This window comes from Brassica oleracea, chromosome C8 (genome assembly GCF_000695525.1).
Source record: "Brassica oleracea var. oleracea cultivar TO1000 chromosome C8, BOL, whole genome shotgun sequence".
Taxonomy (NCBI): domain Eukaryota; kingdom Viridiplantae; phylum Streptophyta; class Magnoliopsida; order Brassicales; family Brassicaceae; genus Brassica; species Brassica oleracea.
In genome coordinates, this window is record NC_027755.1 from 406869 (window position 1) to 432715 (window position 25847).

At 37.5% G+C, this 25847-nt stretch overlaps 7 protein-coding genes across 7 annotated transcripts; 2 read left to right on the forward strand and 5 right to left on the reverse strand.

Moving 5' to 3' along the window:
- Positions 1 to 3356: 3356 nt before the first annotated feature.
- Positions 3357 to 5510, reverse strand: LOC106307733 (prohibitin-2, mitochondrial). Its single transcript, XM_013744766.1, has 6 exons — positions 5387 to 5510; positions 5059 to 5240; positions 4827 to 4943; positions 4149 to 4319; positions 3853 to 4065; positions 3357 to 3747 (listed from the first exon to the last, which is right to left on the reverse strand). Exons 2-6 carry the CDS (start codon positions 5227 to 5229, stop codon positions 3553 to 3555), a joined length of 867 nt encoding a protein of 288 aa, XP_013600220.1. The 5' UTR covers positions 5230 to 5240; positions 5387 to 5510; the 3' UTR covers positions 3357 to 3552.
- A 279-nt stretch (positions 5511 to 5789) lies between these two features.
- LOC106312693 (pre-mRNA-splicing factor SLU7-A-like) lies at positions 5790 to 8737 on the reverse strand. The gene is made up of 9 exons (XM_013750308.1): positions 8654 to 8737; positions 7941 to 8217; positions 7432 to 7851; positions 7205 to 7340; positions 6822 to 7121; positions 6483 to 6699; positions 6213 to 6316; positions 6055 to 6123; positions 5790 to 5974 (listed from the first exon to the last, which is right to left on the reverse strand). The coding sequence occupies exons 1-9, from the start codon at positions 8667 to 8669 to the stop codon at positions 5900 to 5902; spliced, it is 1614 nt and encodes a 537-aa protein (XP_013605762.1). The 5' UTR covers positions 8670 to 8737; the 3' UTR covers positions 5790 to 5899.
- A 199-nt stretch (positions 8738 to 8936) lies between these two features.
- LOC106307863 (uncharacterized protein At1g03900-like) lies at positions 8937 to 10811 on the forward strand. The gene is made up of 3 exons (XM_013744945.1): positions 8937 to 9445; positions 10179 to 10427; positions 10524 to 10811. The coding sequence occupies exons 1-3, from the start codon at positions 8966 to 8968 to the stop codon at positions 10596 to 10598; spliced, it is 804 nt and encodes a 267-aa protein (XP_013600399.1). The 5' UTR covers positions 8937 to 8965; the 3' UTR covers positions 10599 to 10811.
- A 195-nt stretch (positions 10812 to 11006) lies between these two features.
- LOC106309554 (ABC transporter I family member 19) lies at positions 11007 to 12793 on the forward strand. The gene is made up of 6 exons (XM_013746603.1): positions 11007 to 11234; positions 11410 to 11570; positions 11661 to 11712; positions 11828 to 11964; positions 12112 to 12198; positions 12359 to 12793. Exons 1-6 carry the CDS (start codon positions 11081 to 11083, stop codon positions 12641 to 12643), a joined length of 876 nt encoding a protein of 291 aa, XP_013602057.1. The 5' UTR covers positions 11007 to 11080; the 3' UTR covers positions 12644 to 12793.
- An 898-nt stretch (positions 12794 to 13691) lies between these two features.
- Positions 13692 to 18297, reverse strand: LOC106308355. Its single transcript, XM_013745516.1, has 8 exons — positions 18271 to 18297; positions 18032 to 18118; positions 17718 to 17870; positions 16181 to 16260; positions 15960 to 16101; positions 15744 to 15884; positions 13862 to 14035; positions 13692 to 13748 (listed from the first exon to the last, which is right to left on the reverse strand). Exons 1-8 carry the CDS (start codon positions 18295 to 18297, stop codon positions 13692 to 13694), a joined length of 861 nt encoding a protein of 286 aa, XP_013600970.1.
- A 730-nt stretch (positions 18298 to 19027) lies between these two features.
- Positions 19028 to 20703, reverse strand: LOC106311404 (coumaroyl-CoA:anthocyanidin 3-O-glucoside-6''-O-coumaroyltransferase 1-like). Its single transcript, XM_013748589.1, has one exon. The coding sequence runs from the start codon at positions 20680 to 20682 to the stop codon at positions 19291 to 19293; it is 1392 nt and encodes a 463-aa protein (XP_013604043.1). The 5' UTR covers positions 20683 to 20703; the 3' UTR covers positions 19028 to 19290.
- A 4196-nt stretch (positions 20704 to 24899) lies between these two features.
- On the reverse strand, positions 24900 to 25526 carry LOC106311419 (vacuolar protein sorting-associated protein 2 homolog 3-like). The gene is made up of 5 exons (XM_013748604.1): positions 25458 to 25526; positions 25291 to 25371; positions 25168 to 25203; positions 25018 to 25082; positions 24900 to 24945 (listed from the first exon to the last, which is right to left on the reverse strand). The coding sequence occupies exons 1-5, from the start codon at positions 25524 to 25526 to the stop codon at positions 24900 to 24902; spliced, it is 297 nt and encodes a 98-aa protein (XP_013604058.1).
- Positions 25527 to 25847: the final 321 nt, after the last annotated feature.

The following is a 25847-nucleotide window of genomic DNA, read 5'->3' on the forward strand; positions in this document are numbered from 1 at the left end:
ATGACTGGCAATTTCTCTTTGTTGATCACTGTGTCGCCCAATTCACTTATGATGATTTGAGGGAAATGATTAATGAACTTGGTGGAATGCACATGAATAAACATAACAAAATTCTTGGGTGAGAATGAAGATATAATCACAAATGCAACATTGTATTTTGTAACTTGGTGGAAAGTAGCTAATTTATTTATTTTAAACCAGATACATTTGAATTTTGGTTTAGTTTTGACTGTGAAACAGATAGGCACCGGATTAGTTTGACTAAATAACCTCGGTCCGAACAAATTAAACCATAATTCAAATGTGGGTCTGGTTTGAATTATGGTCTAGTTTAGAAATGATTTTGAATTGGATAATGGTTTCAACAGAAAAGGTTTTTGTCTAACAAAGAAAGATCTTTATGTATTCTTTGATGTAATTATGTGTAGTTGTGTGTTTTAGAATCAACATTGAATCGTGACACTATAAAGATTAGTTTTGATGTCATCATAATCGAAGATTTATCATAACCAAGATCTCTAGTAACTTTCCGATGACTATACATTAGCTTTTTAAGCAAAAATTGTGTGTGTTTTGAGAAAAAACTGTGCAAGCTTGGAGATAATTTTGTTTTATGATCAACGTAAGCATGTGTAAATTGCATTCTCATAATATCCAAAGCAACGTCACTGTATCTAAAAAAATACTTGTGATTATTCATTAATATTGAGTGTAGATCATCCAAATACCGTTTAAACATTTAGTGTTAATTATCTTAGGAGTGAAAGACACATTTTGAACTCATTGTCGGAACTCGAATGCGACATCTCAATATTTTAAGTATAATTATCATTATCTCAAACGTAATGTAATCCTTGTTAATCCTTTCTCCAGAGCAAGGAAGTGAAAGAAGGAACCTCCTCTCAGAGCAAGGTGAAAGCTGGCAAGGTGAAAGAAGGAGGAGGCTGCGAGTGCCCTACACCAAATGGAGATGTCATACAGGTCTGCAAGTACAAGCCTTCCCACGTTGCTAAAGTGAGTTTAGCCTTCAGCCTGATGAACCGATTTGGGCTAATTATGGTGATTATTGGGGTTTTTCAACAACTTGCTTGAGGAGAACAAAGCTCTAATGATCAAGTTAATGTTCATGTTCTTTAAGGAGATCGCAGAGATCCAAGAGCTAATGTTTCTCCTCTGCGATCCCTTATTGATCTAGGTTTCCTTGGAGTTTTATCTGCTCAAGGTTGACCTTTATTGATCTAGGTTTCCTTGACGTTTTATCTTCTCAAGTTTATAGACTTGTTTATATGGGTTTGTTGAGTTTTATTATTATGCCTCTTCAGATTTTATTTGGTACATTGTTTTCCTTCTAAGAGGCTTGTTTAGACAATTAGAGACCTAATGTTAATTAAAGAATGAAGACAAGTTTCATCATTATTGCATCTTCACTGTAGTTTCCAAATCTTGTTACTCCAGACCTCTCTCACAATACCTTTTCTGGTAAAATTCCTAGTAGTCTGTCATATATGTCCTATTTGAAAACGCTTTTGCTTAATCACAACCGGTTTACTGGTCCCATCCCGTCCGGGTTAGTCTCAAGCAGGCCCGGCTTTGAGGGTGTGCCCATGGAGCAAATGCACAGGGCCCAACACTAGTTTTACTAATTTTCTTTAGAATTTAGGGCCCTAAATTTTTAAAACCATTACAAAACAGAGCCCAATAATTTTAATGATTTTACTTTATTAAATAACATTTGTAAAAAAAGTTTGGACTAGCACTGGGCCCTCAATCCCCATGAGACGTGCTGATCTCAAGTCCAAGACTCCAAAACTTCTCAGTTAACCTATTATATTTTAGAAAAATCAATGACTTGCACGATATAGCTTATTTTTTAAACAACTGATGACGATGACATGGTTAATGGGTTACGACAAGGCTGATGTCAACAGATTGATTTAGTTGTTTTAGATTTATGGTTAGCTTATGGGTAAAAAGCAAATCATTGTCATCTCTATTACGTCATGAGGATGACATGTTTTCTCTAACACTAAGCAAATCATTGTCATCTCTATTACGTCATGAGGATAACGTCATTCTGAATCCTTTAGCTTTGCATACAATCTGATCGAAAATACCTTGCACAAACGTCAGAAAAGCCAAGTTTATGATGTGATAATTTGTGGAAACAATCTAACAACCCCCTCGTCAAAGGAAACAGCTGAAGAACGATAAAAAAATGACAGAACATGGACCCTCACCGTGATAAAAACCACATGACATTTCGCAGTAACTTTACGGAACAGCAAATCGTGGCAATTTTTAACTATTTATTAATCAAACAATACGGTCCAGCTAGTTTTTTTATTTATCTGATGACATTAATTTAATAATACATGACATCATTTATAAGCAAATTAAGATTTTTACTTGGTCATACTCAAATGGGCTCTCTCTCTCTCTTAACTCTCTCAAATCTTTGAGAGAAAGAGAGTATCACCCTTCTATTTCACTGGTTTCCTGTTCCGGTGAAGGTTTCCCGACGGTCGGGCTCATATTCCGGCATATGGTGGTTATCACAACACGATATGTCTGGCTTTTTGGCTCTGGCGACTCACCTTCCCTCCGGTGATGTTGGCCGTCACCTGTCTCCGGCGGCGTTCATGATGGTGGTTCTCCCGGTAGCGTCGTCTGGCTTATCTCCGAGTTTATCTCGGGTATCCTTCTGATTTTCGCTTCAGACCGTTTGGATTCATGTCAGTTCCGATTTCGAGAATTGAGTTTATCAATTTTTGAGATGGAACGCATGCATTGGATCTCATCTTCAAAACGAAGATCCTTATATCTATCGACTTCGGTTTAGGTCTCATGGAGTCGGCGGCTCTGTTTCGTGTGGTGCTACTGTTAGCTTCTATTTTACGGCGGTTCTCTTTGAACTTCCGGCGATGATCTTGTCGGTAGATGAGTTTTGCGATTTTCTATCGTTGTCGGTGAAGAATCTGACTTCGGGTTCCTGTTTCCGGTTTGTTCCGGTGGAACAGCCAGTCAGGTCCTCCGTCGACGACTTCCCGGTTGGTCAGTTCGGTGGCGCATTAAGTCTAGGGCACGTGTCCCGACCACGCTATCTCTCAACGCGTGGAGGTGTGCTGGAGTGGGTCACCGACTCTCCTATAGACTTCTTTGGGCTTTAGTTTCGTGGGCCTTTTGTTTGGGTCTTGCTCTATCTTGACCTGGCCTTTCTTGTTTGGGCTCATTGGTAATCTTGGCCTTATGTTTTTTAATATAATACAAAAAAAAAAAAAAGATTTTTACTTTGTCAAAATTTTATTTTTAATTTGACGTCTTCGGAACTTCATCACAGTGGCACCGGCATGGCGTGATTAAATACAAAGGGCATGCTATGCTCATTCGAATAATACGTAATGCACTCAATCTTATTTTTTCTCCCCAATAAAAAACTCTCAACAGGTAGACAACGTTGCCAAATAAAATCTGAATAGCATAGTAATGGGTAAAATAGTCTGGTCAAAACACAAACTACGTTTTTGGAGGAATGGAACTTATTATGTCCTTCTTTTACTTCTTAGGGCTAGGCTCCAAGTTCATCCCTTGAAGGTTAAGCAACAGATCATTGGAGCTTAGGTACACCTTGTTAGCTGATTGTGCAATGGTCTGAGCAATCTCTCTCGCCGCTTCAATCTTCCTCAGAGTTATGAATGCCTGATTGTTTGCAATAGCTTGTCCGATAAGTTGAGCACTTTTAGCTTCTCCCTGCACAACAAATCAACACACACACCAAATGCTTTTTAGCAGAGACACCTCCAAAACCTATAATCTATGTCATTAGATTCCAATTGAAGATCAAATATCATTTACCTCCGCACGGATAACTGCACTTCTCTTGTCTTGCTCGGCCTTCTCCACAATGAACTTAGCACGTTCAGCTTCCTGAGCAGCGACTTGTTTTGCCTCGATTGCAGCGGTGAACTCTTTGCCGAATGTGAGGGTTGTGATGGAGACATCATCAAGAGCAATGTCGAAGTTAGAAGCTCTCTCCGTTAGAATCTTGCGTATCTCTCTGCTCACAGCCTAGAAGAGTGTAAAAACACAGCTAACCATAATTAGCAAAAGAGCAGAAAAACTTGTACAAGAAGAAATGTTGAGTAACATACTTCTCTCTGAGTGATGAGCTGGCTTGCATTGTACTGAGCCACCACAGCCTTAAGGGTCTCATGGATGATGGAAGGAAGAACCCTTTCACTGTAATTCTCGCCCAGGGTTCGGTAAATCTGAGGCAAACGGTCACCCATGGGACGAGTGAGAACCCTTAGTCCAATTTTCACCTGTGCAACAACAAACAAAAATATCAGAAACACAGCAACATCTATAAGAAACGGAGACACTATGCTATTTTCTGTTACAGCTTAATGTAATCTCCTCAGAAAGCAACTATGATCTAATTTCTCATTCAATAGACAGAAAAATGAAGCCGAAACAACACAACAGGAAAATAAAAAAAGATAAGTAGTCAGCGTTTTCTCCATTTCTTTATTAACCACTATCCGTAAACTCACACAGGGCATATAAGGATATACATTAGTCATATAACATTCTAATAGAGAAATGGAGACTCAATCAATAACTCCATAGCCGTATAAACTATATCCAAACTTAAAAAGTTAAAAAACATGGTTTTCATGCTGCATTTAAGGATCCCAAAATAAGATTAAAGGAAGAAATGCCTACTATAATCCATAGATTCACAATCAGGAACAGCATTTGAAACTGAAGCATGTCACAGAATATATCAAAAAAAAAAAAGAAGCACGCACAAGAAACAGAGAACGCACCATCTGAAGGTCATGACTACCGGTGGTGCTCTCAACAAGGTAGGGTCGTGCACGGACGTCATAGATGATTGGCCTCTCAAACCATGGCAACATAAAATGTGTTCCTTCCGGGTACACCTGAAAGAAAAAAAATAATTCCGAGAGTAAAGCTCACGTTCTTAAAAAAAAAATTCATCGACTAAGATACAAAATGATATTAACTACTGAGTTAGCTGGAGGAATAATACAGAACCTTTTCCTTGATACCAGTTAAACGGTTGAACATGACAGCACGGTGTCCACCCTCGACATTGTAGAGGCTATTGGTAATGGCATAGAGGCCAAGCCCACCAATAACGCTGACCTTAAGAAGCGCAGAGAGCGCAGGAGATCCAGGGACGTTGGGCACTTTGTTGAAACTCATTTCTTTAAGAGCTACAAAATAAACAATCAACATCTCACTTACATTACACAAGAGAAACAGTGCACGGCGATAAATTTTATAGAATCCTTTTGTTCGCAAACACAACATACCAATAAATACAGTGATAAAAATGGAGGATCTAAAGAATGAAAGTCACCTTAGCTAAGCTCTAAATCGACGACGAAGTTAGGTTCAGGAAGGATCACGATCGGATTCCGTCGGCGAAGCTTAGGGTTTTAGAATTGAGAAGTGTGACAGAATGACAAATGAACTCCCCCGTCTAGTTCTTGTCATCTGGGTCGAATTGTTTAAGCCCATTACTAAATAACGCTTTGTTAGGCCCATTATGTCTGCTAGTTTTTTCTTTCCATCTGAGATGTGTGTGGTGTTAAAATATGATCCGTTAGACAGTAGCTACCTGTGTTCCTCTCACTACCTTCGAATTTTATGGCGATTGGGAATTCATTTTATTTTAAAGAATGTCTCATAGTTCTATCTTTCATGAATGCTAACATTAACATATCACAGACCAACAAAGAGAGTCATATATGGTCCATGTCTAGTAATCGCATGTTATTTATTGCATACTACAAGGTGTTGCGAGTAAAAACAGCGAAGACAATGTCTTCAGACTGAAATGGTAAAAGGAAGAAAAGAGACTCTATTTTCTTCAGAGGAAATCTTTCATTGGGTCCTCGTGGTGAACTCTCTTCATTCTGTAAGCTTCCATCTCTTCCGGAGTCACCTGTCAATGTTATTGAGAGATTTTGATTAGCTACAGTTCAATTCAAGAATATGATTCAATGCTATTAGAGTTATCATTACATCGTTGGTGTATTTGACATTGTATTTACGTTTCCTCTCATCTTTTTCTTCCCTCTTACGCTCATCCTCCTGCACACATCGTGTTATTAGCGGTATCAGATATGTCTGCAAGACATAGAAACGTATTGACAGGAGAAAAATTCAAGCGGCATTCTTACCTTTTTAAGAGCATTAGCAAGTGCCTCCTCGTTCAACTCCAAATCTTCAGGAACATCAGATCCCCATGCGGCCATTCTCTTCTCTTCAACCTTCTTTGGGCTCTCTGATACCATTCATTATTTTGTTAGCACATGCGTACAAACAACAACATTACAAAAACATACGCAGAAACGTGTGTGTCATAAGCCATTCCTCAAGAGCAGTTTTTTCAACCAATCCAATAAAAGATATACGGAATTGGAATAACAAACAGAGTCAACAAAACAAACCTTCACATGCTTCTTTGCGAGCAATGTTAGCCTTCATCAGATCAAGGGAGGCCTCTGCAGCCTCAATACCAGCAGAGCCTGTGCAGTAACTATTGCGAATTGTCTGCTGGCAACATCTATATCCCCATTGATGGTCTTTCCACCATGAACCCCAAACGCTTGTGTGATTGTTAGCAAGAACATCTTCTTCGTATTTGCTCTTTGGCAGTATAACCTCCTGTGTACAAAAAAAACATGTATTAAGAATCAAATCGATCCACACAAAAGCACAACATACCACAAGGAGTTCACATTGCTCTGAGTGAATGATTCGTGAAGTTAAAATATTAAAAACCGTACCTGTCCCTTTATAATCCTCCCTGCTACGTCATACTCAACTTGTCTTTCGCTCTGCCCAAGCAAAAGCTCCATTGGAATTTCATCTTCTGTAGAAGCATTCCCGTACTTCTCCATGATCGTATCCTTTGTCTGAGTCTTCAGTTTGTCCTTCGCAACCTTGAAGTTCTTGTACAGCAACTCAGCTTGGGATGGAGCCGCTTGCATATGCATGTCCTGTCCCTTGTCAAATGCTTCCCATGAGTGGATGTTCATCTGTTTGAACTCTAGAGCTTGGCCACTGTTTCTATACTGATTATCTCCCTGGATAGATGGTAAGCAAAAACATGGTTTAGTACCTTGGATTATCAGAATATGGGATACAATAGGGATAAACTACAACTAACCAAATAAAATTTATCATTCGGATCTGCATCTGGAAGTGGGTCTTCACGCATGGATCGTGTTTTAGGGTCATAATGAGCCGAATTGATAACAAGGTTCAACAGGTATTTCGCTGTGTCTTCTCTGATACGCAGATTCCTGAAATCAAGAAGAAGGTTACACCATTAGTGCATCAAATAAAAGAATCCAACCAATTAGAACATATGTGATGATGTTTTGTAGTCCATACCTAACAGTTCCGGTACTACCACCACCAGTAGTTCGAACACGTTTTTCAACCTTTGCAAAGTCCATCTGCCTGCTCTCATCAACCTTAGCTTCATCGACCCTCAATTCGTCATCATCTTCTTCGTCCCCATCACTGGTTGCTGCATCATCACCTTCCTGGTTATTGTTCTTCTCCTCTAGCTTCTTAATCTGCTGCTCCTTGAGATACTTCTTTCGCGCATCCTCTTTTGCTTCGTAAAGGTCTACCACACGATGATAGGTTGAAGGATCGTACCCATTCCATCGGTCCCTCTTGCCATCATAGTCCAGCTCAAAGCTCTCGATTTTCTCATCAGGTGCAATGTTCTTGTTCGTGTACTTTGCTCCAATCTTGCGAGGTCTATCCATACACGCCTTGGCAGTATGCGTCATTGCACCACAACTTCGAAAACGGAAGAAAAGTTAGAAACTAGAACAAATCAAAACTAAAAAAAGCGTTTATTTCATTTGTCAAACGAGAGAAAGACATACTTTTGACAAGCTCCCTTGCGGTATTTTTCGGCTTGGAAGATCTTGGCACCTCTGTCATACCATGACTTAGTGTAATTGGGATCACTCTTCCAGTTCCTTTGATGCTTCAGACTGGGCTTTTCAGAGTTGAGATACCAAGGAGCAGATGACATATACTGAGGAATGTGAGGGTTGATTTCTTTTCCATCCTCGTCTAGCTCAGCTGGTGCAAGCCCGGCTTTACGAGCTTCCTCTAATTCGATTTGCTTCCTATGGTCTTCCCTAGACTTGAAAGCAACTGCAAACAACTCCCCACAGGAACAACAATTCACAATTTGTCAAACATTTGACAAAGGCAACTATTAAGTTCACAGAACTTAACCAAAATCAAAAACAGCAAAACTATTTAAAACCCCCTAAATTAGAAAACACACAGACTGTCTCTTACGATTACGAAAGTACCAATATTGACCAAAGAAACCAAATTCATCAGAAGGACAGACTCAAAATCAGACTCTTATCGCAAATTGGATCTAACAAAAACCAAATTAGAAATGAAACTCACTATACAGATACGCCAAAAGCAGTGAAATCCCTAATTTTCTGATTACAAAAGACGTAAGTAGGTAATCAGAACCCAGATTCATAACCACCAGAGGGAAATTAAGAACCAAAAGAGCCCAGCTTTCAAGAAGATCTACCGAATTAAAGAAAAGTGTGAATGAAATCGGTACCTGATGCCGTCGCCATGGTTGTACAATCGTTAAGCTTCGACTCCTCTCAGGGCCACAAGGAAGAAGACAAAAAAAAAATAAAAATGAAAAATCAAGGGACCGCTTTTATAATAGCTCCCAATAAGGCGGTAACTAAACGGCACCGTTTTATGAATTAGAATTTGTACATGACTAACTATGAAATTTATTCATGATTAGAGTAATTAAATAAAAAATACCTTAGATGATAATGCTAAACACTTTACAAAATAGATAATTAATTAATTAAGTTGTGCGTATAAGCTCCTTGACGATCGTCAAAAGCTGCACAGGATGTCGTTCGAGGAGGAAGAGAAGGAGACATTCGAGCACACACTCCTCGTGGTGCGCGAGGTCTCCGTCTACAAGATCCCGCCGCGAACCACATCCGGCGGATACAAGTGCGGCGAATGGCTCCAGTCCGATAAGATCTGGTCCGGCAGGCTCCGCGTCGTGTCGTGCAAGGACCGATGCGAGATCCGCCTCGAGGATTCGAACTCCGGCGATCTGTTCGCGGCTTGCTTCGTGGATCCCGGGAGGAGAGAGAACTCCGTGGAGCCGTCGCTCGATTCGTCGAGGTATTTTGTGCTCAGGATCGACGACGGGCGTGGGAAGTACGCGTTCATCGGGCTGGGGTTCGCGGAGAGGAACGAGGCGTTCGATTTCAATGTGGCGTTGTCGGATCATGAGAAGTACGTGAGGAGGGAGAAGGAGAAGGAGAGTGAGAGTAACGATCACATTGATATCCATCCTGCTGTTAATCACAGATTGAAGGTAGACCAATTTGCTCGTAAGCTTTAGATGCGTTTTGTTAGCATCATTTGGCATTGCAGTAGATCTCTTGTTTGTTCCTAGGCTTAAAGATATGGTCTTGGAACTGAGATTGAATCAGAGAGAATTGAATATTTGATTATTTTTGTGCCTTGTGGAGAGATTAGGATAAGCTAATGCCACCATGTTCCGTTACCCTTTGTTCATTATTCCTGCTAAACTTTTAGTCTCTGATCAATACTTTGTTACACATATGAGAGAATGTCTGGTAAATCTTTATACTCACTATATATATAGTGACCGGATCTTTAGGCTGCAGTTTTTATCTGAAAGAACAAAGAACGAATTGAGTTTGCATGTGACTGGAGTTCCTTGCTCATGTTTTTTTTTTTATGTGTATGGAGTTCTTGCTCATGATTTTGAAGTGTCCTCTCCTGGGTTATAGTCGTGGATTCAAACTGATGCTGCAAAATTTATCATTTTGCTCGTTTAGTCTTCAGAAATGGTTCCCAATCACAAGATTGTTCTAGGATCCGTTCCCACTCCCAGTAGGAGATTGTGGTCTTTTGATTTTGTTGAGTTCATGTTAGTTTATCTGTTTATGAAACTTAACTATGCAATCAATATCTTTGCTAAAACGAGAAGAGCCTTCCTTTTTATGCTTAAAAATATGTAAAGTTTCTTACTAACTCAGTAGAACCTAAAAAGCTTGTTGTTTTTGATGCGGGGTTTAAAGGAAGGTGAAACCATAAGAATCAACGTAAAGCCCAAACCTACTACAAATGGCACTGGGATGCTCTCAGCCGCTCTTTCAGGAAACGGGAAGCCTCTAGCACTTGCTCCACCACCAACTGCTGCTACCAAAACCAGGTCTCCTCTACCGCCTCCTCCAAATGATCCTGTCACTTCAAGGATTTCATCTGACAGTTCAGCGGGTAACACAAGACGTAGGAACGATCCTCTGTTCGATCTATCTCAGCTCAAGGTAAGCAAACCTTTTCGTCTTAGTAGCATCTGAATCAACAAACAAACGACATTTAAACCACTGAACTCTCCATTTTTGGTGGTACTGGGTCTGCAGAAGAATCTTCCTTCAACTCAAGGATCAGGACCGACCAAGTCAACAGGAGCTGCATCAGGTTGGGCAGCTTTCTAATCACACGTGAAATTTAAGGTCTTGCACTCGTCCGGCTTCATCTTCTTGTGACTTGAGAGCAAGAGACACTAGATACCAAGGCAAACAGCGATATGAGCTTTTTACATTTATAATGTATGGTAGTGGTAAATTGATGTGTGTTTCCTTGTAATCCCAACACTTCGTGTTGTAATATTTTTTTCATTTTTCAAATCATCTTTGTTACATCTGCTTGATCACGAGATTTTTATATAGAGATTATTATAATATCTTTCTACATTATTACAACATGATGACATAAGATTTCTCTGTAAATTTTTTCTTTCATCATATCATGAAATTTACAGTTTAGCAAAAAAATTAAGAAAATTTACAGTACAAAACAACTGTTTGGTCCGCACGATAAGAAACTGAGTGGTGTTACGTGGATCCGTTCAACAACCTCCGTCCACCTACTAATCCTACCTACTAACTTTATCTTACCGCTTGAGACGGAGAAACAAATGGCAGCGAAAGATCAGGCGACGACCAGTGATGATGCCATTAGAGTTAGCGGTATGGAGTTTTCTTATGAAGCGGAGGATCCTATATTCTTCGATTTCAACCTCGATCTTCCAGCAGGATCTCGCTGCCTTCTTGTTGGCGCCAATGGATCTGGTACGTTGATCGGTTTGTAGCAGCCTGAGCCAGGGATCACCGCTTGTACTTTTCTGTTTTCATGTCTCGGTTTCTTGCTTGCTTGTGATCAGATATGACGGTGAGTTACTTGAGACATCATTTACAAGCTGTTAAAAACTAAGCTGCTTGTGTTCCTGTTGAATTATTTGTTCAGGCAAGACAACCTTGTTGAAGATTCTGGCTGGAAAGCATATGGTTGGAGGAAAGAACGTTGTACAAGTTCTAAGCCGCTCTGCTTTCCATGATACTCAACTTGTTTGCAGTGGTGACTTGTCTTACCTTGGAGGATCTTGGAGTAAAACCATTGGTTCGGCTGTGAGTATCCCCTACTGTATCTAAGATCACTTAACCCCGCATTATCGATCTGAGATTAGTTTACTTTCGTGTGATTATGCTGCATTTTAGGGTGAGGTTCCTCTTCAGGGAGACTTTTCAGCAGAACATATGATATTTGGAGGTTATATATTATCAACCCTAGCAATGATATTCTTCAATTTGGCCTCTTTTCTCTTGTTTTACCCTGTTTGCAGGCTTAGACTTAAGCAGATTATTCGTTTTTTTTGTTGTACTAGTTGAAGGAATCGATCCGGTGAGAAGAGATAAACTGATTGATCTTCTTGACATCAACCTTCAGTGGCGTATGCATAAGGTTTCTGATGGGCAAAAACGCCGAGTTCAGATATGCATGGGACTCTTACATCCATTCAAGGTAAAAATGAATATTGTTTCAAAGAATCTAATCTCACATGTTCATTCTAAGTTATATTCCCATATGGCTTTCATCAGAAGAGTTCATAGTTTCTGGTTTTGTTGTCATGTCATCATTTCTGACCTTAATGCTAATCTGATTATACAGGTGTTGTTACTTGACGAGGTAACTGTTGACCTTGATGTTGTTGCAAGGATGGATTTGCTGGAATTCTTCAAAGAAGAATGTGATCAGGTATGATCAACCATTTAAATCTCATGTTCCTACTATATACGCTGCTTGGTTTCATGGTTCTATGGGTTGGTAATTGGAATACTACATGTATTGTGCATTAGTAGTGGTTTGATTATAATGCACTCATCTTTTGACTTGTCTATATCATTGATGAACACAGAGAGGAGCTACAATTGTATATGCAACTCATATATTCGACGGGCTAGAGACATGGGCTACACATTTGGCTTACATTCAGAACGGTGAGCTGAATCGTTCATCAAAAATGGCAGACATCAGCGAGATGAAAACTTCACCCAACCTCCTCTCCGTGGTAGAATCTTGGCTCCGTTCTGAAACCAAAATTTACAAGAAAAAGAAGAAGGAGCCTGTGGCAGCATGGAAACCAACTCCATTTGATAACTCTCCTTTTAGGTCATCTAGACACATGGCTTACTACCGATGATTGGTAATTACGGATGGATCATATGTATGAGTATTAGTAAGAATAAGGCCACTAGGGACAAGTTCACATTGTGTGTGTGTTGTTGAGCTGTTATACACTATTGTGCACATTGAAGAATATACAACACAATATGCCTATTGTTCTGTCACATAACTTTTTTTTATATTGACTGAGTTTTATAGCTGTTAATCCATCTACACATCCGACGACATGGTACCAATCTACATCTATGTTTTATGAGGTTTTGTTTTGTAATGATCTTTTCAATGTTGTACCACTTGGTTGTTACCTTAATTGAACTTGATGTAAAAGAGCTACGATATATTATCTGAGGGAAATAAGTAATGAACTTGGTGGAATGCACCTGAATAAACATAATAAAGTTCTTGGATGAGAATGAAGATATAATCACAATGCGACACTGTATTCAGTAACTTGGTGGAAAGTAGCTGATTTTATTTATTTTAAACTAGATACATTTGAATCATGGTTTAGTTTTGACTATGAATCAGATAAACAACCAGATTAGTTTGACTTAATAACCTAGGTCCCAAAAATTAAACCGTGATTCAAATGTGTGTCTCGTTTGAATTATGGTCTAGTTTAGAAATGATTTTGAATAGGGTAATAGTTTCAACAGAAAAAAATTTCTCTCTAACAAAGAAATATCCTTATGTATTCTTTGATGAAATTATGCATAGTTGTGTGTTTTAGAATCAACATTGTGTCTTAACACTATAAAGTTTTATTTTGATGTCATCATATTCGAAGATTTATCTTAACCAAGATACTCTAGTAACTTCCTGACCATTATACATAGCTTTTTGAGCAAAAAAATTGTACTTTTTGAGCAAAACTTGTGTGTTTTTCAGCAATTTTTTTAAAAAGCATCCATATGATGAACTTTCACGACATGACAGATGAACAGAAATACAACAACAACAACAAGAAGTTCCTACGCTTACACACGAACAACAACACGTGGCACTTATGCTTATTAGAAGAAGAAGAACATATACTAGATAACCAATCAGCACGCCGGTCCTGCTCAGTTGTTAGCACACTGGTTCTGCTCCGCCTCAATGGCAGCTCGAGCCGCATTGGTCTGCATCACCAGCAATGACAATTGTTCATCATTCAGTTCCTGAACATTGGGATTGTTCATGGCTCTGAAATTGGTCATGGTTCCATGGGCTGATACTCAGCTAGTGCTATAACCTCATGCATGGAAGCCGAAGAGTAGCGGTATTGTGCCTCATTTTCAGAGACCACAATGGCCGCCACACTGGCACCGCTTCGTTTATGTAGTGTCTCTGCTTGACCAGTGAAGTATGACCTCGACAAGGCACACGACTTGTCCCGATTTGCATCATTCACAATTGGTTCCACGTCCTGGGGGTTTTGTTTTTTTAGTCATCGTGTTGCAAACCTAGAAAACAGAAGGATCTTGGAGTTTCTAACTATATACATCCAACGACATGGTACCAATCTAAATCTATGTTTCTAGAGGTTTTGTAATGATCTTGTCAATGTTGTACCACTTGGTTGTTACCTTAATTGAACTTGATGTAAAAGAGCTATGATATGTTATCTAAGGGAAAGGAGTAATGAACTTGGTGGAATGCACCTGAATAAACATAATTAAGTTTTTGGATGAGAAATGCAACATTGTATTCAGTAATTTGGTGGAAAGTAGCTAATTTATTTATTTTAAACTAGATACATTTGATTTGTGGTTTGGTTTTGACTGTGAATCAGATAGACACCGATTAGTTTGACTGAAAAACCTTGATCCGAACAAATTAAACCGTGATTCAAATGTGTGTCTGGTTTTAATTATGTTATAGTTTAGAAATGATTTTGAATTGGATAATGGTTTTGATAGAAAACGTTTTTGTTTAACAAAGAAAGATCGATCCTTATGTATTCTTTGATGTAATTATGTGTAGTTGTGTGTTTTAAATCAACATTGCATTCGTGACACTATAAAGTTTAATTTTGATGTCATCATAATCAAAGATTTATCATAACCAAGATACTAAAGTAACTTTCTGATGACTATACATTAGCTTTAAGCAAAAACTGTGTGTTTTTGAGCAAAAATTGTGCCAGTTGAAATTCAAATTTAAGAAAACAAATGTGTTGATGAAAGTGAAATTGATGGTATCGTCAAGGAAACAGAGTCATCCCAAGTTAATTATGGTGAATCTAATGGAAATTATGAGATGATAATCTCTTTTTTTTTTACTATGGGAACAACATAGTAACAACATTATATTTTACATTTTACGATTAGACACACAAACAACAAGTTACAAGCATACCACACTTAGAATGGAATGTTTTGTAATGTGTATGAAATTCAGGGGCAGATTCATAAGAAGTATTCTGCTTTAATAGTATAGATTTTAGTTATCCAAATACTTGTTTTTTTACTTGAAAGTACACAATTTAGTTCACGGAATTGAAAAGTTTAAACAATTTTCATCAGCAAAATCTTAATGACATGATTAAGAAGTGGTTATTAAGAAGATACAAACATAAACAGATTAAATTAGCAACAAACAACTCTATAGAAAACATAACTTCAAAAGCATACTTCTTTGGAATCAAATTTCAAATAAAATTTAAAAAATTTCTAATACCAAAAATATACATTAAATTGAATATTTGAATTATTTATAACACACACACACACATAAATATGTGTGTATTGAGATCTTTGAACATGTTTCATAGATAATTAGATATTCATCATTGGATTTGGATCTAGTATAAAGATTTTCTATATTTATGTTTTGTTTGGATTTGGTCTAAAATTCAATATACCATAGAGAAGATTCATTCAGATAATTCTATAAGTTCTAACCAAAAAAAATACAAAAAAAAGGATTATGTACAAATGCACCACTTATACATAGCAAGTGCTTTGTTGGGAATTAATATGTATATAGTGGGACATGAATCTGAGAAGTTACATTACCAAAATGAGAGATTATAGTTAATATTTTGATCAGACGGTACATAATAAAAAAAAATTCTAATCCGAGATTGTCTAGGTTTGATCAGACAGAACATAATAAATATTCAAACTAAGAACGGGCTTGGCTGCTCTCCTCTCAGTTGTGGAATCTTCTAAGCTTTCTTGAAACAAGAAGAAGTCAAATTGCAAGGGAGTGGATGAACATCTCTGGCGCTCAGCTAACCTAGAGATTGGATCCTTGTTGTCGTGACAAAGAAACTTACCAAAGGAGAAGAAGAAGAGAGTTAGATTAACTGCTAACTTAAACATGGCCTACATTGACAAGCTTTTTACCTTTTGGGGCTGCCTAGCCATTTGTTCCATTCTAGGTCCCGAAGTTTGGTCCATCAAAGCCACCAAAGCACATGATATCTTTACGTGGAGTGAGGCCAGGTCACTGGAAGTCATACCCTCAAGCTCTCTACCATGCATCCTCCTGTGAGAACCCAAAAATAAATGTAAAATAAACAGAGACAAGACTTTAGTAGAGCAAGAAAAGTGGGGGTTAGTATTACTCGTTCAAAATCCACAATCTATCGAACTCGCTCTGCAAGGATTCAGCGTTTTGCATCTCAAAATTTCTCTTCATTCTCAGCTGCAAGAAGAAGGGAAATTGTAAAGGCACAATGAGAGGCAAGAAAAGAGAGGAAGAGAAATATACACACGCCTAGACAAAGGAAAAATCTTCACTTGTTCTGTCTGTTTATATATATGATGATGAAGAATACCTATCTCGGCATAAGTAATACCCTCCAACTCTCTACCATTCAGTCTCCTGACAAAGGGAAAAAAAAAAAGAAAATGCATCATCATGAAAATAAACAGACAGAGCAAGTGAGGGAAAATGTTAAAAATTAGTTGTTACTCACTCTTTCAAGAGCCACTGCCTCTCTAAAAAGATTATGATCTCATAATTTTCATTAGATTCACCATAATTAACTTGGGATGACTCTGTTTCCTTGGCGATACCTTCAATTTCACCTTCATCAGCACATTTGTTTTTCAAAATTTGGATTTCAACTGACACAACTTTTGCTCAAAAAACACACAGTTTTTTGCTTAAAAACTAATGTATAGTCATCAGAAAGTTACTAGAGTATCTTGGTTATGATAAATCTTCGATTATGATGATATCAAAATTAAAATTTTATAGTGTCACTATACAATGTTGATTCTAAAACACACAGCTACACATAATTACATCAAAGAATACACAAGGATCTTTCTTTGTTAGAAAAAAAAAAAATTTCTGTCGAAACCATTATCCAATTCAAAATCATTTCTAAACTAGACCATAATTCAAACCAGACACACATTTGAATCACTGTTTAATTTGTTCGGACCAAGGTTATTCAGTCAAACTATCGGCGTCTATCTGATTCGAAATCAAAACTAAACCACAAATCAAATGTATCTGCTTTAAAATAAATTAGTTACTTTCCACCAAGCTACTGAATACAGTGTTGCATTGTGATTATATCTTCATTCTCATCCAAGAACTTTATTATGTTTATTCAGGTGCATTCCACCAAGTTCATTAATCATTTCCCTCAAATGAAATATCATAGCCCTTTTATATCAAGTTCAATTAAGATAACAACCAAGTGGTACATCACTGACAAGCTCAATACAAAACAAAACCTCTGAAAACATAGATTAGAATAGTATCATGTCGTCATGTCGTCGGATGTGTAGATGGATTAATAGCTATGAAACTCAAGTCACAAAATAAGTTATTTCACAGAACAATACATATCTTTTGAATAACAAAAACAAAACATGTATATTTTGTTGTATATTCTTCAATGAGCACAAGAGTGTATAACAGCTAAACAACACACACACAATGTGAACTTGTCCCTAGTGTCCTTATTCTTACTAATACTCATACATATGATCACTGATCTCATCCGTAATTACCAATCATCTGTAGTAAGCCATGTGTGTAAATGACCTAAAAGGAGAGTTATCAAATGGAGATGGTTTCCATGGTGCCACATGCTCCTTCTTTTTCTTCACAAGTTTGGTTTCAGAACAGAGCCAAGATTCTACCACTGAGAGGAGGTTGGGTGAAGTTTTCTTCTCATTGATATCTGCCATTTTCGATGAACGATTCAGCTCACCATTCTGAATGTATGCCAAATGTGTAGCCCATGTCTCTAGCACGTCGAATATATGAGTTGCATATACAATGGTAGCTCCTCTCTGAGTTCATCAATGTTATAGACAAGTCAAAGATCAATGCACTATAATCAAACCTACTACTAATGCAAAATAGGTGTAATGTTTCAGTTACTAACCGATAGAACCATGAAAGCAAGCGCAGTATATGGTTAGGAACATGAGATTTAAATGGTTGATCATACCTGGTCACATTCTTCTTCGAAGAATTCCAGCAAATTCATCCTTGCAACAACATCAAGGTCAACAGTGACCTCGTCAAGTAACAACACCTGTATAATCAGATTAGTATAATGGGAAGAAGTGATGACATGAAAACAAAATTAGAAACTAATAACTCTTTTTAAAGTAAAGCCATATGAGAATATAACTGAGAATGAATATGTGAGAGATCAGATTCTTTGAAAGCATATTAGTTTTTAACTTGAAGGGATGCAAGAGTCCCATGCATATCTGCACTCGGCGTTTCTGCCCATCAGAAACCTTATGCATACGCCACTGAAGATTGATGTCAAGAATAACAATCAGTTTCTCTCTTCTCACCGGATGACTCCTTCAACTAGTATATGATAATAAAAACGAGTAATCTGCTTTGAGTCTAAGCCTGAAAATAGTGCAAAACAAAGAGAAAACACACTAAAATTCAAGAACAGCATTGCTAGGGGTGGAAAATATATAACCTCCAAATATCAGAATTATTTTTAACATATATTTTGTGTAATATAATAATTTCATGGTTCATATATCACATCTACAACATATCCGACGACATGAAATCAAGTCAAAGCTATTTTTCGTGTGTTTAAAACCGTCTGACATTTGAAAGTTGTAATGCTGGCCTAACTAACACGGATCAGTTAACAAAAAAAAAGTATTTGTTAAAATTAAAATGGTAATAGTTACATAAAACATTTTAAAAAAGATATACACATTAAACCGGTTTTTATTAGAAAAGACATAAAACCGGTTCGTGTTAGACTGTTAGTTAGTTAATTAACGCAATCAATCAAAGGGGTATCTTACTATCTTAGCGTGGTAGGAGTTTTTTTGGCCTCATAATACAATTATACAAATATATGAATCTTTAGATTTGTGTTGAAGGTTTGTGATTGTTTATTTACCCGCGCTTCTGAGGTTCATTATCAATGAAACATATAGGGTAAATTTTACCATGTGGCTGAACTTGATACAAAGGGGGTAATGATATATTATTGGAGGAAAGAAGTAACGAACTTGGTGGAAATATAATCACCTGGTACTAACATAATAAAGTTTTTTGGATGAGAGGATGAAAATATAATCACCATGCAACAGTGTTTCAATGACCTTTTTGGAAAGTAGATAATCATACTTATTTAATGGTTGCTAATCTTGTATCTTACTGAATATTGAAAAGGGTCTATGATATTTCTGAAACGTAGATAGTGAAGTTGCTTGTATCCTGCTACTTGTTGAACTTCTTGATCCCCTGTTGCCAAACCGAAACAAAGGTATCCATTTTCTTCTTCTCCAGTGCTAATCCAATATCAACACCGTTACTCCCATCTCTTGACTCTGAGAATGCAATGGAACCACCTGTTTCAATGTGCACCATCTCCATTTTGCAGGGCTTTCCTAACCCAAAATCCATATCATATAGTCCCAGTTTAGGAGCTCCTGCAATGGAGGTTGGATGACTGGACATGACCCATTTACGCACTCCTTGTCCCCAGCTTGGTGCTGTTTTCAATAAGTCGCTTGATAACATATCTTTGATTCTCCATGTGATTGCGTCTGAAGCAGCCAAAACCCCTTTTTCTCCTAGCAAATCTCGTTTCTTGACAGATACGATACCAGGAGCCATACAGTTGCCAAAATATGTGGTTGGTATCGGTTCCGTGAGCTTGAGACGATTCCTGCAATCCACATTAATCATCAAGTTGAAGACTTGTTCGTCTTTGTCCTCTGCTTCACCAACAAGTGTCTTGATCAGGTTCACCCAAGTGAAAGCTAGAGTAACCACAAAGGTTGAAACAGGAGATTGATTCTCAGACTGATCTGTAACCAAACTCTTTAGATTGTCTATCTGATTTCGGTTGATTGTGAAAGTAGCCCTGACCATGTTCTCAGGCGTGTGATGTGAGCCGTGTTTTCCAGAGTTTTGGCTCCAAAACCTCTCCAAATGCCCTGCGGTTACTTGGCCTGGATCCTTGATAATGTTTCTGCAGCTGTGAATAGGCGGAGAGGGTAGGAGAAGCGTGGCAGGATCTTTACAGTTAGATTTGGTCAGTGACATCCAATACTTCATGAAATGAGTGAAAGTGACTCCATCTCCTGCAACATGGGTAGACGTGTTTCCTATGCAGACTCCTCTTCCAGGGAAGATGGTGATTTGTATCACCATCACTGGCCGGGTCTGGATTCCCTCCGGAGAGACATGAGGAGGAGGTAACTTGGGCAAGAAGTCATGCAACACTTTGATGTCTTTAGGAGAATCAGTTATGAGAAGGTTGAAATCAGTTCCGAGAGACTCAGCGACTGTGAAAAGAAGAGAGTCTTGGCCATCGTTGTAGCGTAAGAAGGGAGGGTCAGGACGAGGTGGGGTGATTAGGTTACCGGCGTAAGGGAAGAAATGTTGGAGAGTAACGGAGAGTGATTGTTTGAGGTTAGGGAGATAGTCTTTGAGGAAACATTCGGTTGAGTTTTGGTAAGAAAAGAAGAAGAGAGATTCGCCGAGTGGGAGAGTGAGCCACGGTGCATCAAAAAACGTGAGAGGGAGAGTGGTGGATGGAACGGTGCCCTTAGAGGGAGAGATGTGACTGGTCTCAATGATGTTAAGAGATTGAAGATGAGCCATGGTGTTTGTGTAAGTTTAAGCTGGAAACGTGTTGTTCTGTTATAAAGGAAAAGAGTTATTGTCTTTTGACTATTGTATTGAACGTTGAACCCCCGGGCAAGTAGAGTTTTGTGGTTTGGATCAGATGATCTCTCATGTGCCCCAACCTCCACAACCACCATTATGTTTGGTAAGTTATATTGTAAATGTGGGTAATATGGGTTGGAATGTTCACATATTTTTATATTGGGTTTCCATACTTAAGGCCCAATATATAGATTAAGCCCAGATGATGTTTTAAACATTACCTCTTGATGTTGCCTCTTTTTAATTGCCAAGCTTTGCAGGTAACAACTCCAATGGTAATAACCCATTTTGGTTGATTTGAAAAATTTAGAATTCTTTTTAGTGTAATTGATTTTTTCATCGTCCAATGAGAGAACTCTTGTTAGAGGTTCTTAAATTTTTTTTTTTATAACTTAAGGTAAAATTCTGTATCAAGGAGTCAATCATTCACCAATTGGTCATAGCACGAACAATATATACTTGCCCAAAATCACTAACTAATAACAAAACCAAGAGACAGTTGAATGAGATCATACCTGCAATTTGTTTTTAGCGATTGAAAGTGTAGTGCCGCCAACTAGCAAAGATCTCATCTCTGCACTCAGACTATCTTCTTTCGTTTTAACATCTTGTTCAGTGACTTTACAAGCAATAACTAATGTCTTCTCCACAAGCATCTTTCTTGCTTCCAGCCTCTGACGCATCTCTTCAAGTTCATTAGTATGTCTCAAGCAATTAAAGCTCACTGAGTAGATAAAAACAAAATATAAACTTCTTATGGTGAAAAGTCTTGATTCTTTAACTAAGTAGTGCATTATTAACAACAAAAGGCCACTTCTTTACGGGACTATGTCCACACTACTAGTCCTCAAAACACATCTAGTTGCTTTGAGTGAGTTTCTACCTAGCTTCAATCACATTCCTAAAGACACTGCCAGTAATTAAAAATTGATGCTTTACACTCTGAAATTGATCAAAAAAGCAAATGGGTAAGAGGAAAAAAACCTGAATAAGCGACTCGAGTTTGGGCTGAAGGGATAGCTTCTTCTCCGTGGCTAATTTGAGAGCAGAAGAAAGACTCTCCATAGCCGCGTTAGCTCATGGTCGAACTCTTCCCACTCGATAACCTTCACATCCTCTTCTTCTCGATCGCTTCTTCTCAGCTTTTGGGACGAGCTTGACCCCGTTTCTCTTTCCATCAACAGTTCTGTCGGAGACTACGCTGACGCAAGTCTTTACGATAAGATCCATATATCTTCTTCATTCGACTTTCATCACCAATTTTAAGGAGCGTGAATCGGATCAGAAAATATCGAAAACCCTAAATTCGATCAAGTGGTGATGATTGGTTCGACTTAGCAAGAAACGAATAAGAGAGGTATGACATGGATCCGTGGAATCAAGGTATTGAGGATGAAGAAGGTTCTCAAGCTTATCAGTCCTTCAGATTTCGTAAAATGTTTTTGAAGGTTAGGAAAGACGGAGAGAGAATCTAAAAAGACTACAGTCAATACGCATGAGCCACGTAGAGGTGCTTACTGATTCTTCTTCCTCTTAGCTTAGCACCGGTTCTGTCTAATTATAGCCTTTTTCATTTATTTTTTTTTTCCCTTTTTTCTTTAGAGACTCTCCCTAGAACCACTGATGGAGCTGGTCTAAGTCATTGATACAACAAAACTGATTGATTTGGCTGTAACAGATACATCGATTAGGTCTCAACTAAACCTCTTTCCCATTCAAAAATGCTTGACATGTCAAAGCTTTCACGAAGTTGATATTCACGTGGCGTTTCTCCAAGCATATCAGATAATATCATCAAAAGATGTTGGCATGCATGCAATACATCCATCTTTTCTGGTTACAACGATGGATAATATGACCTACGGAGGAGGACGAACAATAAAACAAAAGTTTTCGAAAGATGAACAAGCAAGAGGTGAATCGGTTAGACGAAGAGGAACAACAAGCAACTATTGTGGATTCTCGATTAGTTAAAGTTATTAGAATGGTAGTTATATTATTCTTTTTATGCGGTTTAAAGATATAAATTATTTTAAGATTATTTTAACAAAATTATTTTAACTGAACAAAATTATCTTAAACAATTACAATCAAACTTACAATTAACAATTACAATCAAACATACAATTATAATTACAATCAAACTTACAATTAAACTTACAATTAAATTTACAATCAAACTGGAGCTCATTATATGGGCTGCAGTAGGAGGGGTCTAAGAACTTACACTACACTACGGAGGCACGGGCCTCCACCAGCATACAATTATAATTACAATCAAACTTACAATCAAACTTAGAATTACAATCAAACTTACAATTACAATTAAATTACAATTACAATCAAACTTACAATCAAACTTACAATTACAATTACAATTAATTACAATCAAACTTACAATTAACAATTACAATTAACAAAATTATCTTAACAATTACAATCAAACTGTTTGGCATGCACAATAATTGTTTTGAAGATATCCTAAAGAAAAGAAGTTTTGTAATCTTCTCACCTTACATAAAACTTTTATCAACCTCTCCGTCCAAAGCTTCAATGTGGAAAATATCTGCGCCGCTAATTTAATTAAGAAGAATAAATTGGGATATTTGGCTTAGTTCAGTTAAAATAATTTTGATTTCGGTTCGGTTTCATAATTTTGTAATCATTTTACACAATTACAACCAAACTTTTTGGCGCGCACAATAAATGTTTTGAAGAAATCAATAATGATATCATGTAGTATTATAGTTTTGGGAACTTTGTTTTTTTCTTAAATCCCAAGCATGTTTGATTCCAACCATCATTTCACAAAAATCATCATGTTTCTTGAACTCACTCGTCCGAGGATCTTTACTCAGTTTTTCCCACATCGGCTCTCTCCAAACATCTCCAAATGGGCTCAACATATAAGCTATGGCTTCGACTAACCACAATTTTATTTCTTCCTTTGTTGGATCGATGGCAAACATTTACCGGTATGATTTCACAGCTTCCTTAAAATTCAACCTCCTAAAAAAATTTCAATGCACGTAATTCTATTATGTTTTCATTTATTCTTAATATATATTCTATTCGTTTCTAATTAAATGATACTTTAAGATGAGTATTTTGTTTTAGTTTATATGAAATTTTGAGACTTTTATTGTAAAGACTAATAAAATAATTAATTAATTTTCAAAAATAAATTAGTTGATTGTAAAAGTTGTCGTGACTTTTAAGTAAATTTTATACCAGTCGGTCTGAGTTTATATAGACAAAAGGATTTACAAGGTGGTGTGTTATCCGATCATAAATTTAAAGTTTACGTTTACAATATTTACTCACTTTGTGAAAATTTTCAACAAAATGAAAATTTTCATGCTAACCGGACCGTGTTATCCAACGGTAGTCCCATTGGGATACGTAACCGAGAGAGACGTTTTGGTGGCCTTGTTTTGTAATTTGAGAAACAAAGGGACCGGGAACAGTAACTAATTATTTTTAGCAACGATGAAACGGTCAAAAACAAAACACCAGTGGATGAGTTCGATGATACGACTGGATTTGAACAAAGAAGAAGCGGTCAAAGGGCATGTGTCTCATGAAGAAGCCTTTGGACCAGGTTCTTAATAGCCATAACTGACATATTCTCCCTGACATCTCCTTTCAGCATAATGTGTTTCTCATCAAATAAAAAGTGCTCACAAGTATAAATCAATAGATCAAGTATGCGTTGATCTATTTCACCAATAACATTCTGCTCTCGATGTAATAATGTGCCACAATCCAAGGACTCTCCAACAGTGCCATCATAACTGGGTGGCAAAATAATTATCTAAGCCACTTGATGCTTCCTCTTTGCAATAGTATCAAGCAACTTGTCTAAAGATGGTCCAAAAACAAGGTTCTATTCTGATGTTTGAGAGAGCAACAGATCTCAGAGAGTTGAAAGAGTACTTGAGCTGGTTGAGCATTGTAAAATGATCGTATCTGAGAGAGCCAGATTAGTATTAGTTGGATATCTGGTTGTAAAACTTTGTATATAAGACCTTTCTTCTTCAGTGTTTAGTTGTGTGTATATACAATTAAACTGTAGATAGAGAGACACATTGAATGTAATAAAAAAATTTGGTCTGAACTGTCTTCTTCAAGGTCATGATACTTCTTTCTTTCTATCTAAGTGCAGCCAACCGCTTCCCCAGTTCATCGATTTCAGAGCTACACAGAAATAACAGAGGTTTGAATTCAATGTGTCGTAGTTGTGTGTTTATAGAGTGGATGATACCATACCTGCTGCTGCTAACATTTTCTGATGCATTCTTCCTGCCAATTTTGCCTTTTGGAGCAGATGATAACTGCAAAGTCAGAGAATCAATCAATCACAGAGACGTCATCAAGAGAAGGAACCAATGAAGAAGGGAATGAATCGTTAAAACAAACCTGTGACGCAATACCAATGCCGATTTCATCGAGAACCTAACAGGTAAAATATATAAAAAAGCCTCGTTAATAAACCTTTGAAACATTCGATATCTTTAGAACTGAATCGATAGGAAATTGTACCTGGTTGGTCAGATCCTCTGTTTCGTCTTCAGCTTCATCATTGTCTAAAGCATCATCTTTGGAATCTGACATCATCTCAGTCTGAACACCATACGCACAACTTAGAATTATTATTTTTGAGTGTGTCATCATGGTGTTAAAAGAAAAGATGGACTGAAACAACTTACAGTCATGTCCATTTGGGCAGACTGTTTTTGGAATTCTCTCATAACCGTAGCCTGTTTTGCTGGATCCATATTCTGGAAACATCAGATAACATCTAATTAGATTATAGGGCAAGTTCTAATTTCTAAACACCGAAAACATCAGATAACATACACATATTTGCATGCTTTAGCCTAAAACACCAAAGTTAAAAAGTTTCCAATAGTCACTTTCATAACCAAGATTATAAAACGAGGGAAGTAAGAATCAAGAGACATGTGTATGAGTAGCTATGCCTCGCATTTGAACTCGGCTACCTTGTAAGTTAGCTATCTACTGCCTCAGCTACTGTAGCTGTATTTTAGTTTTGCTAATTTTATCATGTAAATTAGGCATGGGACGGATCGGGTATC